Source organism: Cydia strobilella, chromosome 7 (genome assembly GCF_947568885.1).
Source record: "Cydia strobilella chromosome 7, ilCydStro3.1, whole genome shotgun sequence".
In the NCBI taxonomy this organism is placed as follows: domain Eukaryota; kingdom Metazoa; phylum Arthropoda; class Insecta; order Lepidoptera; family Tortricidae; genus Cydia; species Cydia strobilella.
In genome coordinates, this window is record NC_086047.1 from 14,008,718 (window position 1) to 14,026,400 (window position 17,683).

Genomic DNA, 17,683 nt, shown 5'->3' on the forward strand with positions numbered 1-17,683 from the left:
TTGACCTTGTAATGTTGTATTGATTCCTTTCAATATAGGTAATAGGTACATAACCACATACAGTAGCGGCAAAAAATCTATCACATTGCTAGTTTTTTGCAGGCATTCATTCGAAAATGCATGAAACATTATATCATGTAAACAATGGTTGTATCATTATCGAGACCATATTATATACTTACGTCCGATATACGTGGCAATATAGGCAGCCACGTTAGCCCAATGCGGATTGGGGACTTCACACACACCAATTAATGTATTTTATAATTATTGAATTTCTTATTTGAAAACACTCAAAAGCGAATCTTACCCACAATAAAACCTAGATGGATCGATTTTTCGCCCTCGTTAGCCTCTGGTTTTCAATTAAAGCTTTCCGCCAGAACTCGGTTGACAGAATTGTCATTTTCATATGCCCCTATATTGTAAAGTTCATCGAAATCGGTAGAGCCGTTTTTGAGCAATTACCAAAATTTTTATGCATATGTACCTGAAAAATATGATAGATTATTTGCCGCTACTGTATACCTAAGTTTTAGAAAATGTTGCGTGTAAATAATAAAGCCTATGTTAGAAGCAAGTAAACATTTAATTAATAGGGTCGATAAACTATTTCTTGTTGTTATTTTGTCCCGACAACCAGAGGACAATAACAATAGTAGCTAGTAGCTAAGTTTTTTAGAAAAACTGTTATAACAAGTTCTACTAACATGCTTGGTACAGAAGGTGGTTGGTCTGTGCAAAGATACATATAACTCTAACTCTAGTCTAAGGAAAAAACGTGCCTCGAAAATCAAGAAAATTTGATTCTCGATCAGAGGGCGCTACTAGCTTTGGCCTACTGTCGTATAGATGGCGTTGACGGTTTCGTTTGTTATTTAACAATTTTAACGCATATCAGTGAAAGATCATGGGTCAATATCATAAAAATAATTAATGCAAATAAAAAAAAAACATTTATCCATATTTAAATACATTTTTTCGTATTTTTATAAATCTTCATTTTTAGTTTTAAAGTGTGTCGATAGATGGCAGTGAATTTACTGTGGTTACAAAATTTACTATGACTACCGCTCTATCGTACTGTATCCTCTTTGGTCTGTGTACCTACCACAAAAATGCGTGATTTGTTAATTTAAATAATTATAAGTTTTTGGCAAAAAAAAAATATTTTTTGGGACAAGCTTTTATAGGTGACTGTACTTTTCTATCCATAGGCAACTAATACTCATCGAGACAATTCTAAAAAGCCCAAACACAATTAGTTTGCGTTGTTTTCCCACGGCCATCCCCTGTCTCCATCGTTAGATCAGCTCCAAGTCATCATAATATTGTATTGTCATCCGATTTACATATGAATGCAAAATTTCAGCTCAATCGGAAATCGAGAAATTGGTCAAATTTAGCTTCCAAGATTTGACCCACACCAACATTGCTAACAGCTTGTAAAAATCATATATTTACTAAGCATCGAAACAATAATGAAACGTCTTAAATAATATATCTTAATAATGTTTACCTGTAAATAAAGAACTATTATTATAATAAAGTAATCAACTGTCCAAAAATGTTGTAATAAATAAAACATACATTAATTTGGCACCAATGGCACATTTTTCGTGATTTCGGCTTGGGCGGAATCCAAAACCGGCCATGTGCCTACACTGTATTTTTTCTAACGAAGCATGACTTTGTATAAATAACTTGATCGAGGAAACTGAGTTTGAATGACTGACTCAAGCTTGAACCACTGCTACTTGTTAAAAGAGCGTTACTAGTAGGTGAGGTTCGTCTGGTTCGGAACAACTATTATATAATCTGTGGTGAGGTGTGGTGAGGTCTTGGGTGTTATTTTTGGATACCTAACAGACACCCAACAGGACAACTAATTTTCTCGGCTTTTTTGGTTGCATTTAATAAAAGCCTCAAGGACTCGCTGACTTATACCAAACTTTGATAAGTTATTACGAAAATGACTGATTATCTCACCTTGACAGTGTGGAAACTAGATCCCACCAGTCAATTAATGTAATTATTTAACTCATTGCTGATGGGTGTTAATTTAGTAGTTAACAATGTACTTATTAACGTGGTATTTGTAATAGCAGCTGTAATCACAAAGCTTATTTCCTTAACCGATCGATGGCCTTGAGAGTCCAACAATAGTAACAGTTTTACATCTTAAAATGAACATTCTTCTTTCATTCAATGATTTTGGGTAAGTTCGTGTTCTTCTTTCACTTTTTCTACTGACAAGATTTGTTTGGCCAACTATAATTTAATTTTTTTGTGTTTTAAAAATAAAAAAAGTATTCACCGAGTTCCCTAAAGCATAATATTGCTCATTTTAAGAAATAATTTTCATATGGTAAGCTTTTGTACAAAATTTATTATATAAAGTGCATTTTAGACCTATGTTCATGCTTTTTTTCAATCGAGCGATAGTCAAGAACTCGGGATTCGAATCGCTAAAGTCCCTAGAGAAAGGCCTTAAGATTGCTACTTAAATTTATGGCAGCCGTATGGTGATCCAAAAAAGCGCTACGTTTTTTTTAAACCCTTAAATGCATATTGTTGCCAAATGTATACAAAGCATTGGACAGCTCACAGATTCCTAGATCCTACATCCAAATAACTAAATAAAAACATTTTTTCCAACCAAAAATAAAAAATGATGCATTTAAGGGTTAAATCCGTTTCCTGAACCTATTGCACCTTAAGGCAAATGTGATTAAGTAAGCGACCGCGCGCGGCACTTCAAATGTAGCATTTATCTGTCAGCCCGGACCGGATAAGGCTTCAATTCCTATAATAATAAGAAACAAAATTACAGCCGTTTCAAATTTACAGTTTTTTTTTTCGTTACAAGTCTTACTTACACAATTTTTATTCGAGACCTTAGAATGTTGGCGTTCTAGAGATAAGCTTCACCGGAATAAAATTTATGTCTGATAATATATCTTCTTTATTGACAGGCGATGTTCACAAGCGGACTGAAAGAGTGCGAGATGTCACGTGTGCGGTTACAGGGCGTGTGCCCGTCGGCCATGGCGTGGCTCGTGTACTTCATGTACACGGGCAAGGTGCGCATCACGGAGGTCACCGTGTGCCAGCTGCTGCCCGCCGCGACCATGTTCCAAGTACTTGTAACAGCGACCCTCTTTGTTTTTACAAGCTTTTATTTAACTTGCAATGTATGTACAGTTTTGAATGATTCACGGTTAGTTTCACATGCATGTAACTGCGTCGAAATATCGGGAGCTCATAAATAATACAAAAGGTAATCACGGTCTATATCACGGTCAATATAAGTCTTGCAATGTATGTATGTTAATTAATTGTACCTATGTAACTACTAGCTTTTGCCCGCGACTTCGTCTGCGTGGATTTAGTAACAGCAGCTAAAGTATACTATAGCGCCTAAATAAAGTCTCATGGCAATCATTTAATTTGAGCATATGCACACAAATTATCAGGCAATTCATTAATTATCTCAATTCCACCCCGCTTTTCACCCTCTTAAGGGATGATTTTCGGGATAAAAACTATCTTATGGCCTTTTCCGGGACCCGGGACTCTAACTATTTCTATACCAAATTTCAACTAAATCGGTTCAGCGGTTTAAGCGTAAAGAGGTAACACACAGACAGACAGACAGACTTTCGCATTTATAATATTATTAGTATGGATGTTTATACGGGTCAAATCTTGCAAGTTAAATTTGACTCACTTCCCAGTTTTCAAAGAAGCTGAAAATTTGCTCACATATGTAAGTTGGGTGACAATGCAATATTATGGTACCGTCGAGCTGATCTGATGATGGAGTCAGGAGATAGCCATTGAAACGCTGTGATAAATCAACGCAACCTAATTGTGTTTGGGGTTGTTCTGTGGAAAGAAAGGTACATTCGGCAATAATAGCTTGTATCAGAAATGAATTTTTTGACAAAAAAATATTGAATTTTAGACGTTTTAATCAAGATCTAATGCCATGAAAAAAAAAACAGAAACTAGGCTATATCTGCAAGGCAAACTCCAACCTAAACCTTAAAAGGTAAAAAATCGGACAAGTGCGAGTCGGACTCGCCCACCGAGGGTTCCGTACTTTTTAGTATTTTTATAGCAGCAACAGAAATACATCATCTGTGAAAATTTCATCCGTCTAGCTATCACGGTTCATGAGATACAGCCTGGTGACAGACAGATGGACAGACAGACAGACGGACAGTGGGTCCTGTTTTTACCCTTTGGGTACGGAACCCTAAAAAAACCGGACAAGTGCGAGTCGGACTCGCCCACCAAGGGTTCCGTACTTTTTAGTATTTGTTGTTGTAGCTGCAACAGAAATACATCATCTGTGAAGATTTCAACTGTCTAGCTATTACGGTTCATTAGATACAGCCTGGTGACAGACAGACGGACAGCGGAGTCTTAGCAATATAGGGTCCCGTTTTTACACTTTGAGTACGGAACCCTAAAAACACATAACAATAGCAGTATAATTTTAAATATTTTAATAAACTATTTTAGTAAACGGCCTATGCCTATTAAATACGATATCTGACGCATTTCACGATAAGCGCGCATAGGAACTGATAAAAAGAATAGCAAAATGACGTGAGCAGTGAGCACCACGTGTATCCTGTTGTTGTTGTCCACGTGTAAATTTTTGTTCTAACTGTCAGACTTTATTAATCTTATACGAAGTTATACAGGTCTTTCATAATGGCGATGGTCTACTTTAAATCAGTATAATATGTATGTAGGTATATATCAACAACAAAATAATTTAAAAACTTAAATTTAATTTAAATTTTTGTGCAAATTACAAAAAAATATATTCAAATACAGTATAGTTTCTATTACTTGGGTACGACATTAGTTTTTACAATTCAGGTCAATTTAACATACTAAGGTCGATGTCGCCAAAACCGTCTGCGGGAAACTCCGTGAGCGTATTTATTTTTTCAACCGTCAGCTCAAATACAAAGCACCAGATGCTTTTTTGACTACGGGAATTAAATGCAATCGCATCTTAATCGATGAGGTTGACAACCTATTATGTACGGAATTTCCCGCAGGTGGATTTGACCGCATAGATCTTAAGTGTTGTTTTAACTATACACATTATTGGTTATGAACATGAGATCAGCGCTCGACAGATATCGAACGTGATCGAGGCGTGCTGCGCGTTCCTGGAGCGCCAGCTGGGCCCGTCCAACGCCATCGGCATCACCAACTTCGCGGAGCAGCACTGCTGCACCGACCTCAAGCAGAAGGCCAACCAGTTCATTGAGAGGCATTTCACGGAGGTACTTTCATTCTTATCCTGAGTCACCACCATGTACCTAGGAGTAGTGCTGTCATTTGTAACGTTACGTACGTTAATAACTTGTATATTATACAGATGTCTATCACAATGAAAAAATTCACTGTGATCAACTCTGGCCAACGTGGGATTCGAACCCACATCTTTAGATTTCCGACCCAACGCGCTACCAATTCCGCAATTGGGCCGGCAATCCGAATATGTGGGTTCCTCGAATCCCACGTTGATCAGAGTTGATCAGAACTCATCTTTTCATTGTCATAAGACATTTGTATATACAATTTATAGATTGTAATGTGGTACGTCCCACAATAAAAAAGGGAAAATCAATATATTTATTAAAAAGTATTTAATTTAATTAAATTTAATTTAAGTTAACGTTACGTACGTTTGTTAGTTTTGGTCAGTTCCACTTTAGCCCAGGATTCTACGAGTAATTAGTACCTACAACAGACGGCTGTCTTAATAACGACTTTGTTAATCTACGTTCATAAATTCGCACAGTCCTAACATAGGTATTATCTATTAGAAATTTGGTATAAATGTTTCATCTAATCGAAACTTTGGATTTTACCAAAAATTCAATATTTCTTAGCAAAAATTCCTCCTAATAACTTAAGATCTTTTCGTAGATCAGTTGAAACAGATATGGGTGTATTTTTGTAGTGGAATACTGTTTCCCGTGTCCTGTGTTGTGCGGCATACCTTGAATCTAATCAAATCGACATAGTCACAACCCCTCAACGAAGGTGAAAAATCCTAAAAATATGTGTTAGACAACAGTTGGAAAGCTAACTTGCCTTTAATTTGATCAGGTCTGCCAAGAGGAGGAATTCCTTCAACTGACGCCGTCAGAGCTGATAGCCCTGGTGCGGAAAGACGAGCTGAACGTGCGAGAAGAGTGCGAGGTCTACAATGCCGTGCTTAGTTGGGTGAGACCACAGACAAGTAGAACAAATAGACATGAGAAATTGAAATCGTAACATCGTAATAATAGCATGAGGAGACATCTCGTGAAAGTTACGTATAATTAAAAACAGGGTGAAATTGTTATCTCTGATATAGGTACCTAAGTCTTCTTCTTCTAAGTAAAGAATTATTTATTGTAGAAGAGATATAGTCTAATAAAACATCAAGGTCCCGAGTATGTCAATCGATTAAGGTAGATAGCGCAATACACTACCATATAATTTGTGGTAACAGAATTGTCAAACGTTTTGTAAACCAGAGTTACTAGTTAGCACAACGCAGGGTGCCGTACATCGCCACTTACGTTAACTGTCAAATTCGAAGATTCAAAGCATGATTTTGTCTTACACTTTAGACGTTTAATACAATCTTTGATACCTGTTAGCAAACGAATCCAAGGTTTCTGTATAAAAATTGCTATATATAAGTTATGTGTTGTAAAATGTTCGGCAAGTTCTCTTTCTTGTTCTTAAAGACATGGAAAATCTAACTGCGTATTGTCCTCAGAGAACCATTTATATTTTTTTCATTTCTCATGCTCTGAAAGAGGGTCATTGTTGTTCTAAAAGGTGTGCAGAAAATGATACGTGTCTGCACTAGAGCATTTTACGTTCGAAGTACGATTTTTTGAATTTTTTTACGATAAGCAATTGAAATTTGAATTTAAATGTATTTGTTATACAATTTCCATTCTGATATTTGACTCTCCATTCTATAAATAGAGACACTTTTGCCTAAATTGTTAACTGAAGGTAGGGTACCTAAAAATACTATAAAAAATTATACTTGGTCATGTTTTAAAAAAGACATGCATTTTACTTTCCTCGTATTCGAAATGAAAAGTAGAGTGTTTAACTCGGGTGAAAGGCATCATTTCAGCCTCGGACTATTGGCGCTCTCACTGCGTTCGAGCGCCAAAAATACCTCGGCAGAAATGACTGCCTTTCATCCCTTGGTTAACAATCTACTATTTCTGACTCTAAAACTGCCCCACCAAGCGTAACAACCTTTTATTAAACTAGAAATCTTATTTTGAATACCTAGTGCTCGCAATAAAGAGCAAATTCAAATTCAATTCTTCAGAAAAAGTCTGATCCCTAACGTCATGCGTTATGCCTCTCACGTTCCAGGTGAAATACGACGAAGACCGGCGACACCCGCGCATGGAACACATCCTCCAAGCCGTGCGCTGCCAGTACCTCACGCCTAGCTTCCTCAAGGAGCAGATGAGCTCGTGTTCTGTGCTGCAGAAAGTGCCCGCCTGTCGGGAGTACCTTGCGAGGATATTTCAGGTAATTATGAGGCACAGAAAACCGCCTAGGTGGTTGGTCTCAAGGGCACATTTCTGGCGACAGTTCCTTTTCTTAGGGGTCACAGTTCTAATCTAACCTAACCCACTCTTTTGGCAACGGTCCGTTTTCTTGGGGGTCGCAGATTTAACCTAACCTAACCCACTTTTCTGGCGGCAATTAATAATTTAATTAGTATCAAGTCAAAAACTATGGCGGCCAATGACGTTAGTGATATCGTTTTAGAAGAATTAAAGGTGGATGATGAATTGAATTATTTAACACTGTATTTTGGTAAGTTTACCTAAAGGTTAATTGGAAGAGATATCCCTTCTGAGGATAAAGTCGCCTTTTGTGCCACTTTTTCTGTGAATTGTATTTTAACATTTTTAACCTCTATTGTGTACAATGATTACTGCTATCCTACTACTACATTAGTTTTAGTAATCAGAATGTCGTCGCATGAGTCAATTCGAAGATTGTGAGCATTATACCGTTATGATAAAGTATATGAGCTATATAAGCTGTAAGTACGGACTTTTTTCATTTGTAATTCCAGGATCTGACATTACACAAGAAGCCAGTAGTAAAGGAGCGGCGGCCGAACACGCCGCGCATCATCTACGTCGCTGGGGGCTACCACCGGCACTCCATCGACGTTTTCGAGGCATTTAACCTGGACGACGGTTGCTGGACGACACTGCCGCGGCTCACGGTGCCGCGCTCGGGGCTGGGCGCGGCCTTTCTCAAGGTAATACTACTGACACTGATACTACATCGAGGTTTTCGAGGCATTTAACCTGGACGACGGTTGCTGGACGACACTGCCGCGGCTCACGGTGCCGCGCTCGGGGCTGGGCGCGGCCTTTCTCAAGGTAATACTACTGACACTGATACTACATCGAGGTTTTCGAGGCATTTAACCTGGACGACGGTTGCTGGACGACACTGCCGCGGCTCACGGTGCCGCGCTCGGGGCTGGGCGCGGCCTTTCTCAAGGTAATACTACTGACACTGATACTACATCGAGGTTTTCGAGGCATTTAACCTGGACGACGGTTGCTGGACGACACTGCCGCGGCTCACGGTGCCGCGCTCGGGGCTGGGCGCGGCCTTTCTCAAGGTAATACTACTGACACTGATACTACATCGAGGTTTTCGAGGCATTTAACCTGGACGACGGTTGCTGGACGACACTGCCGCGGCTCACGGTGCCGCGCTCGGGGCTGGGCGCGGCCTTTCTCAAGGTAATACTACTGACACTGATACTACATCGAGGTTTTCGAGGCATTTAACCTGGACGACGGTTGCTGGACGACACTGCCGCGGCTCACGGTGCCGCGCTCGGGGCTGGGCGCGGCCTTTCTCAAGGTAATACTACTGACACTGATACTACATCGAGGTTTTCGAGGCATTTATTCTGGTCGATGTTTGCTGGACAACGCTGCTGCGGCTCACTGTGCTGCGCTATGGGCTGGTGCGGCCTTCCTCGTGGTAATATAACTAACACTGATACTACATCGAAGTTTCCGAAACATTTAACCTGGACGACGGATGCTGGACAACGTTGCCGCGGCTCACCGTGCCGCGCTTGGGGACTCGGCGCGGCCTTTCTTAATGTACTCGTATAATAAATCTGACACTAACACTCCATCGATGTTTTCGAGGCATTTAACTAGGACGACGGTTGACGGAAACGCTGCTTCACCCACGGTTCCGTCGTGATCTGGGCTTGGTGCGGGTTTCCTCGATGTAATACATCTGACACAGACACTCCGTTCAAATCCCCCCGTCCGTGTTCAAGGCTTTAACCTATATATCTCTTCTTACCGACTCGTTATAGGTGGTCATTCTACTTTTTCATGTGACCATTAATCTATTGCCAGAAAAAAGTATCACAGATATTAAATTCGTGTATAAAAATTGTATTCCCAAATTGTACCCTGAAACCAAAAGCTTGGACTTTGACCTCATAAAAAAACCTCAATTTACTTGAATAAAAGTTGACGAGTCACATTTTTAAGAAATTAAAAGTCAGAAGTGTATCTAATCAGATCACTTACTATTAAGCGAGATTTAGACTACCAAGAACTATTTTTTGAAAACTGTACCACAATAATAACCTCTCTATCACGTCAGAACGTAGATTCATAATTATTTTCTAGTCAAGTTTGCGACTATGTAGGTACTTAAAGTAAATTTTACAATAACACAACATTGTTAGCCAAGGGACCTACTTCGCAGGCCGACTAAATGTAGTTTATGCATTTCTAAATTCGACTGTACGTGTTACGACTGAAGGATGATTTTGTAATAACACAATGTTGCCTCAGGGTCTGTTCTACGCGGTAGGCGGCCGGAACACGTCACCGGGGTCCTCGTACGACAGCGACTGGGTGGACGTGTACAACCCCGCCAACGAGCACTGGCGGCCCTGCAGCCCCATGTCCACGCCCAGGCACAGGGTAAATACACAATAGTAGTTCTAATATCGTTGTAATAAGGTTTAACCTTTTGAACGCTTTACGTCATAAACAAACGTAAAGGTCACGGGCGCAATCGAGCTAATGTAAACCTTATTTGAAAGTGTGAAGGTTATTTTGACAGCGTCCGCTATAACATTTATAGGTGTCCATGGCGCGGTGGTCACCAGTAATAACATATACTAATCTATGGGGGTCACGACTAGTAACGACACCTTTAGGAGTTCTTGGCGTTCAAAGGGTTAAGAATGCTTAGTTAACTGTGCCGGAGGCCGTCTAAGCTATCTCTGCACCGATTTTGACACAAGGAAGCACCAGTCAGTAATATTATGAAATGATTATGATTTTTTATAAAAATTGGACGATTATAGAGACAGATGAAAAAAGAAAGAAATATACGATTTAGCGACCACATGTCGACATTCCATTGTCATTTTTAAACTTTCAGCATGGATAAGGGTTAATGGTCCGTTCAATGGTCTTTTCAAAGTTTGTAGTAGTAGTAGTAAACTCTTTATTGTACAAATATACATATTCAAAATTACATGGTACAAATAATAAGATGTACAAAGGCGAACTTATCCCTTTGAGGGATCTCTTCCAGTTAACCTTTGAGTAGATGAGAGGAGAAAGTGAAAAGAGGGTGACAAATGTAGCAAAATGTACAACAAGGTACCAGAAAGATATAGGTTTTTTTTTTTTTTTATTTACATACACACAACCATCAATTACAGGAAATCCTAATTCGACAGTATGGAAATTGACACAAAAATAGGTACAATACATTAGCTTACAGATTACAGTAGCACAATACGTAAAGCGTAGCCCTTGTGAATTCGTTCAGAGAACAAGAGAACAAATCTAACTCGATCGCTACTCGATTAAGGGTCCGAATTGCGCGCGTAAAGGGGGCCTGGCGAAGTACATACAATAAATACATACAAAATTAATAGGATAAACATATAATATATTACACAAAAAGGAATGGGGAAAATACACTAAAAATTGGAAAGAAGTAGAAAAATATAAAGCAACATACAATACAAATATAGGCACATTAATCAATCAGATAACCATAGCTTCTTTTCAAAGTTTGATCTTTTTATCATAATTCCTTTTAGGTAGGAGTAGCGGTAATGGACGGACTATTGTACGCGGTCGGAGGATCGTCGGGTTCGGAGTATCACAAGTCTGTAGAATGGTAAGTCGAAGTTAAGGAAATAAGTTACATATTAAAAATGTATGACAACCTTATAACGATTTGATGGGCCGGCTACACAGGCTGCACAGGCCGGTTATTCCACTCCATCTCACTGTGAATTGCTACCTGAAATAGACAAACCATTTTAGCTAACAGACTTGTTAATAGGGAATATTACGCGAAACTCTGCGTAGGGGGCGCCACTACCACAATCTGAGGGTCTACCTCTATCGCGAAACAAGAAGATCGAAATTTCGTTATCTAATATCTCTGTCACTCTTGCATATTCGAGCGATAAAGAGGCAGATAGCGAAATTTCAGATTCGCGTTTCCCGGTAGGTCCTCTGTAAACGAACCGCCTTGATGCATCAATGTCATATTTTATTATCTCTGAAAACTTGTCAAAAACCTGTTAAAGGTACAGTATGTATAAGTTACTTTATGGTTTACTAAAAAAAGGCTAGTGCTGCACTCTGGTGGCAGAACATTGCAGTAATATCACCTATTGGCGACTTGTGTTTAATGGTAGTGTAGTTATGTTTTGCGTTTCCAGCTACGACCCCGAGAAGGACGTGTGGTCGACGGTGGCGCCGATGGCGTGCGCGCGGCTCGGCGTGGGCGTGGCCGTCGTCAACCGGCTGCTGTACGCCGTCGGCGGCTTCGACGGCGCGCGACGCGTCGCCACGGCCGAGTGCTACCATCCGGAGAACAACCGCTGGTCCGAGATCGCGCCCATGCAGCACGCCCGGAGCGGCGCCGGTCAGTCTACGCCGACTGCCGAGAGGCATACAGTACAGTACAGTACAGGGTTATGACTTTTATAGGGCAATTTTGTTTAGGGAGACAATATGAGACAACTCGTGCTCATTTACGACTTGAACTCGTGTAATTTAAAAATAAATTGTTCTAGGTATGAGTATATGGTGTCGTTATATATAATGGTGTTGGATGCTAAAGCCCCTAGGCACCACTAAATAAATAAATTGCTACGCCCCTCGGGGCATAAATTGCACCTATGTGTGTTGACCGCTGGCTCTTTGTAAACGCTTTATAATTCAACTACCTGAAAAAGATGCGGTGTCCGTTTAGTGCACATTCTGACTATTATAGTAATTGTCTACAGGCGTGGCGGCGTTAGGGCAGTACATCTACGTGGTGGGTGGCTACGACGGGTCGCAGCAGCTGGCGTCGGTGGAGCGCTACGACACGGAGCGCGACGTGTGGGAGCCCGCCGAGGCCGTGCGCATCGCGCGCTCCGCGCTCTCGCTCACCGCGCTCGACAACCGGCTGTACGCCATGGGTGAGTGTATGATTACTTCAAACTCCAGTCGAACGAATTTCAACCTATCGTAGTTACATTCCATATTAAAATAGCGCCCGACTCCAATAGTTTGATGTGACTTGTCTTAAGGCGCTAATCGGTCAGTTTTTGTGTTAAGATCGACTTTTCCAGATAAGTTCTACTAGGTACTATCACTACTAAAATAACTTCTTCTTCTTCTTCGTTAATATTGTAGTTTTCCTTTTTAAATATTATTGTACGTTCTGTAAGTTTGTCTATCTATCTAATTCGAATTTTCCACTCATTTACTCTAAGGTTAGCTGGAAGAGATCCCTTATAGGGATAAGCTCGCCTTTGTACCTAAATTTATATGAATTTCATGTTAACAATTTTTGTTTTGTACAATAAAGTGATTTACTACTACTACTGCTTCTTAGTTTTAAGGTTTCTAGGAGTAAAATTAATGACCACTGTTGTGTCTATTTTCTGAGTGGCATTGTAAATTTGATTGCCTATTATTATAATAATCATAGTCTATTATTACAAGTGTCATACCATCGAGCAGCATCTACCATAATGAATGAACGCTGCTAATTTCCAGGCGGCTACGACGGCACATCATTCCTCGACATCGTGGAAGTGTACGACCCTAGCACGAACACGTGGTCGGCCGGCCCGCCGCTCACGTCGCTGCGCTCCGGCCACGCCTCCGCCGTGTGCCACCAGCGCGTGGCCTGCTCCGGCCTGTCCGACCCCGCGCCCGACCGCGCGTCCGACCCCGCGTCCGACCCCGCGCGCCGGCCGCAGCCCACCGCCAGCACGCAAGACATACCCATGGCCAATAATATCATAGGAACTTTATCCAATAATAACTGTAGAGGATGCTTATAGCAGCAGTGAATACGAGACTAGACGCGCGAGGCAGCTAACGAGCTTTTTGCACTCGTCGAACTAAGGGTACCGTGGCTTAAAATAGCACAATCTCAAATCCTAAGTTAAGAGTGAGAAAGACTGCCATAAAGACGGCCCCGTTTGAAAGGTGCGTATCAGTGCAGTGAGCGCCGCGAGAAATCTTACGGATCAGAATCTTGATCGGATGAAATGTAGTTTTTCGGACTATTACGCGTATGTTACTGTGTGTGGTGTGGTTGAAAACTTTATGCCTATTATAATGATCGAATTATATGTAATTTCTTGGTCTCTGGGTGACACCGTACGCTGCATACGGCGTCAAATTGTGTTAGAGAACAGAACATTTCCTTAAAATTTGATGCTGTACGCTGTCCACCGCGTAATGCGTCCATTGGAGACCGAGCCTACAGTTACAGTTGGCGATAAAAAAAAGTATAAGAACTGACTTTGGAAGCAATTCGAAGCAGTTCGTGATATTTCCAATCTTGTGACATAGAGTCAGTCAGATCAAGCTAACTTGGCAGCGATTTTGATAGCACAAACTTCTATGAAATTATGACGTTTAATATAACACTTGCACAGTATGTGCTATCAAAATCGCTGTCGAGTTAGCTTGGTCTGACTCTAGCCATAATTTACCATATATTTATATGCATATATCTGCGACCATGCGTGACAATGACAATACAAGTCGAATTAAACTATAAATAAAAACTTTTTACAAAAAAAAAGAAAACAGACTTCAAAAAGGATTAAAATAAAATATTAAACTAAGTATATATGTTACCAACTGATATGTTTGAAGTCGGTGCCAAGCCAAAATTTGAAGCGTATCATTACTTTGGTGCAATTCGATAAAGATGCGGCTGTATGTACGTTGGATTGTCTTTAGGGCTTCCAAATACCGGACCTTTCGCAATACCGGTATCTCGGGATCCCGGGATTTTTGAAAAAAATAGGAGCCAAGTAACTTAATTTAAAAATACCAAATTTTAATCAAATTCTTCTTTATTTTGCATTCGTGTTACAATATATAGTATTTTTAACAATGATATAACAATAATAAGCCTCTTTTCTCTCTATTCACTAGTTCCTGCACTTGCAGCCCAATCGAATACATAAACATTTTTAATATAAAAGGTACAATGATTTTAAACATAAATAAAGTAGCACTTACAGTGCATTGTGTAAAAGACAACATCTTAACTTCTAAACATTGGCTAAATCATTGTACCTACTAAAATGTACTTAAAATATAATAATTTAATTTGATTAAGCAAACTTTTAAGGTTATTTTACAATTGAAATGAAAAATAAAATAAATTTAAAAATAATTAGCAATTTCCCCACTTGTAATGTTATAAAAATCAGTCTACAACTTGTATGGGTTGGCCACTCTTCATAATGGTGTCATGCTTCAAAACTTGTATCACCGAATTAGGCGTGTCACCAAATATTGCGAGTTTACCCTATTTGGGGAAGTTTTTCATATTGTTACTAGGGCTTACACGCACACATTAAACAAAAATTTAAAATTCAATTTCTAAGACCCATAATGGTTATAAGTGTTTTTTTTTATATATTCAAACATTATATACAGTCTCACAAATCTTACAATACTATTTAAAATCAAACCTTTTTGTGCGTCAATGTCATTGAATATTAATTTTGTATATTCTTTAAATAAAATGATCTATTGTACTTAAGTATTTAAATAAACCCACGTGGTATATTTCTCCATTCGGAAGAAACATGACATGAGTTATAAACCATTTCGTAACTTGATCATTATCGAGTATATCTAATAAATAAATCAAAAATGCATACTTAAATTGTTGTGAGATTCACATAAACCACAGCCGGCGCGAAACTATAAGTACAGGATAGCTTATAGCTTACGTACACATCACGTTATAAGCACCGAAAACCGACTGGCTACATCGCGCAAGACAGAGAATGCTGTCGAATCGTAAAACGAGAGGAAGACTCAAGATCTATGCGCGCAAAGCTCCGTGGTGATGCCGAATTTTAATGTTTCAATGGGTGTTTTACGTTTGTTTTGCATATTTTGTTAGATAATAAAAATACCGGGATCCCGGTTTTTCAAAATTAAATACCGGTATTCAAATCTACCATAAAAAGGATTGGAAGCCCTAATTGTCTTACACGACGGCAATGAACATACTCTCTCTATGGTCGTCGGTACATTAGTATAAATCCTATGCGTTTATTGCCGTCGTGTTTTTTTAAGAGCATCAATTCTTACTTATTTTCGAACCGACCATAGCACGCAAGCGTTATTTCCCGTTCCTCGTCCAGAGGACTTGATTTAATAAAACAACTCATGGACCATTAACACATTCAACTTTTTACTTTCATGCCAAATTTCACCTAGATCGGTTCCGTTGTTTAGCCGAGAAAAGGTGGTAAGTGGTAAAGAAAGACGAGAGTTATATGTTACTTACACGTTTGTAATATTCGTACAGTTGTCCATAAACTACGTCCGGACCCGGGTATGTCCTTAAACTATGTCCACAAGAGAGGTATGGGCACTGCGAATGACATCTCGCTTTGTGTGGTAGGGCTAGGGCACAGGACAGCGGATGTCATCCAGATCTAGAGCAGAGCCCAACTGGGGAAGTACCTCCACCTTACAGAAAACCGCAGCCAAATAACACTAGACCCTACTCATAGTGCTGTTCCTGCTGGTGAGTAAGGTTGCCAGAGCTCAACGCGCATGTAACTCCTCTGGAGTTGCAGGCGTACATAGGCTACGGAGACTGCTTAACATCAGGCGGGCCGTATGCTTGTTTGCCACCGACGTAGTATTAAAAAAAAGTTGTACTGTGATTTTTAGACAGCTGATTTTTTAACCGGTATTGCTACTATTTGGCTTGGCACCGACTTAAAACATATCAGTTGGTAACTAAGGGTGGTATTGCGTCTCACTCTGTCATTAAGAAAAATGGGAGACAAAATACACATTGGACAGATGAAATACCACCCTTACGGACATACTTAAAAAGGATAATATTTTATTTTATCATTTCTGAAGTCGTTTTTCTTTTTTTGTGTAAAAAGTTTTTATTTTTCCATTTTTAGTTTCAAGTATTAAGAGCTTATGAGTAGAGTAGTATGAATGAAAAACTTACCTATGTTTACTGAATTTGTAAACTAATAATTATTCAGGATTTTCCTCAAGTCTGTTTAGGTGACCACTCGTCATTACACTAAGTCCATCTTCCGCCCCGCCACTGACCAAATCCCTCAACCCCCTGATCACTCAACCTTTCAGCACATCAACTTCTGATCAATGAACCCCTCAACCCTGAACCCCCAACTTCATCATCAGGTCCACTCCATCAATTTTGTGGTTTTCGAGAGGAAATGCTCCACCCTTACGGACATACTTAAAAAGGATAATATTTTATTTTATCATTTCTGAAGTCGTTTTTCTTTTTTTTTTTGTAAAGTTTTTATTTTTCCATTTTTAGTTTCAAGTATTAAGAGCTTATGAGTAGAGTAGTATGAATGAAAAACATACCTATGTTTACTGAATTTGTAAACTAAAAATTATTCAGGATTTTCCTCAAGTCCGTTTAGGTGACCACTCGTCATTACACTAAGTCCATCTTCCGCCCCGCCACTGACCAAATCCCTCAACCCCCTGATCACTCAACCTTTCAGCACATCAACCTCTGATCAATGAACCCCTCGACCCTGAACCCCCAACTTCATCATCAGGTTCACTCCATCAATTTTGTGGTTTTCGAGAGGAAATGCTCCAGTTGCTTATGAAAAGACCCAATTCACCATACACGTGCCTTTAAAAATTGAGGAGTTCCAACATAAGATCAGAACGAAAACCACCTTGGACGTAGTTCCTTTCGAACAAAAAAGAATGATTCAAATCGGACCATAATTGGTGAACATACATAAAAAAACACACACACACACACCAAACCGAATACAGAACCTCCACCTTCTATGAAATTGAAGTCGGTTAAAGTGTATTTCCGTTTATAGTCAAATATTAAAACTGTACTTACTGTTGTTGTAATTCTCAGTTATAAAGTGAATGTGGATAGTTATTTGATACATGATAAATGTTATGTTCAATGTGATAATGTAAATATATTATTTTTAAGGGCTCTTTGTAAGGAAAGCAAAGACTGTTATGGGAATAAAAGATTGAATTACTAAATAACGCATTTATTT

General features: G+C 39.5%; 1 protein-coding gene across 1 annotated transcript in view; it reads left to right on the plus strand.

Moving 5' to 3' along the window:
- Positions 1-17,661, plus strand: part of LOC134743191 (kelch-like ECH-associated protein 1B) — a 32,658-nt gene extending 14,997 nt beyond the window's left edge. The window contains exons 4-13 of the mRNA XM_063676572.1: positions 2,976-3,140; positions 5,163-5,312; positions 6,145-6,261; positions 7,429-7,590; positions 8,147-8,338; positions 9,921-10,052; positions 11,192-11,271; positions 11,825-12,030; positions 12,395-12,571; positions 13,155-17,661. Coding sequence (XP_063532642.1) covers positions 2,976-3,140; positions 5,163-5,312; positions 6,145-6,261; positions 7,429-7,590; positions 8,147-8,338; positions 9,921-10,052; positions 11,192-11,271; positions 11,825-12,030; positions 12,395-12,571; positions 13,155-13,444 — 1,671 coding nt within the window. The 3' untranslated portion in view covers positions 13,445-17,661. The remainder of the gene's footprint in view (positions 1-2,975; positions 3,141-5,162; positions 5,313-6,144; positions 6,262-7,428; positions 7,591-8,146; positions 8,339-9,920; positions 10,053-11,191; positions 11,272-11,824; positions 12,031-12,394; positions 12,572-13,154) is intronic.
- The last annotated feature ends 22 nt before the right edge of the window (positions 17,662-17,683 follow it).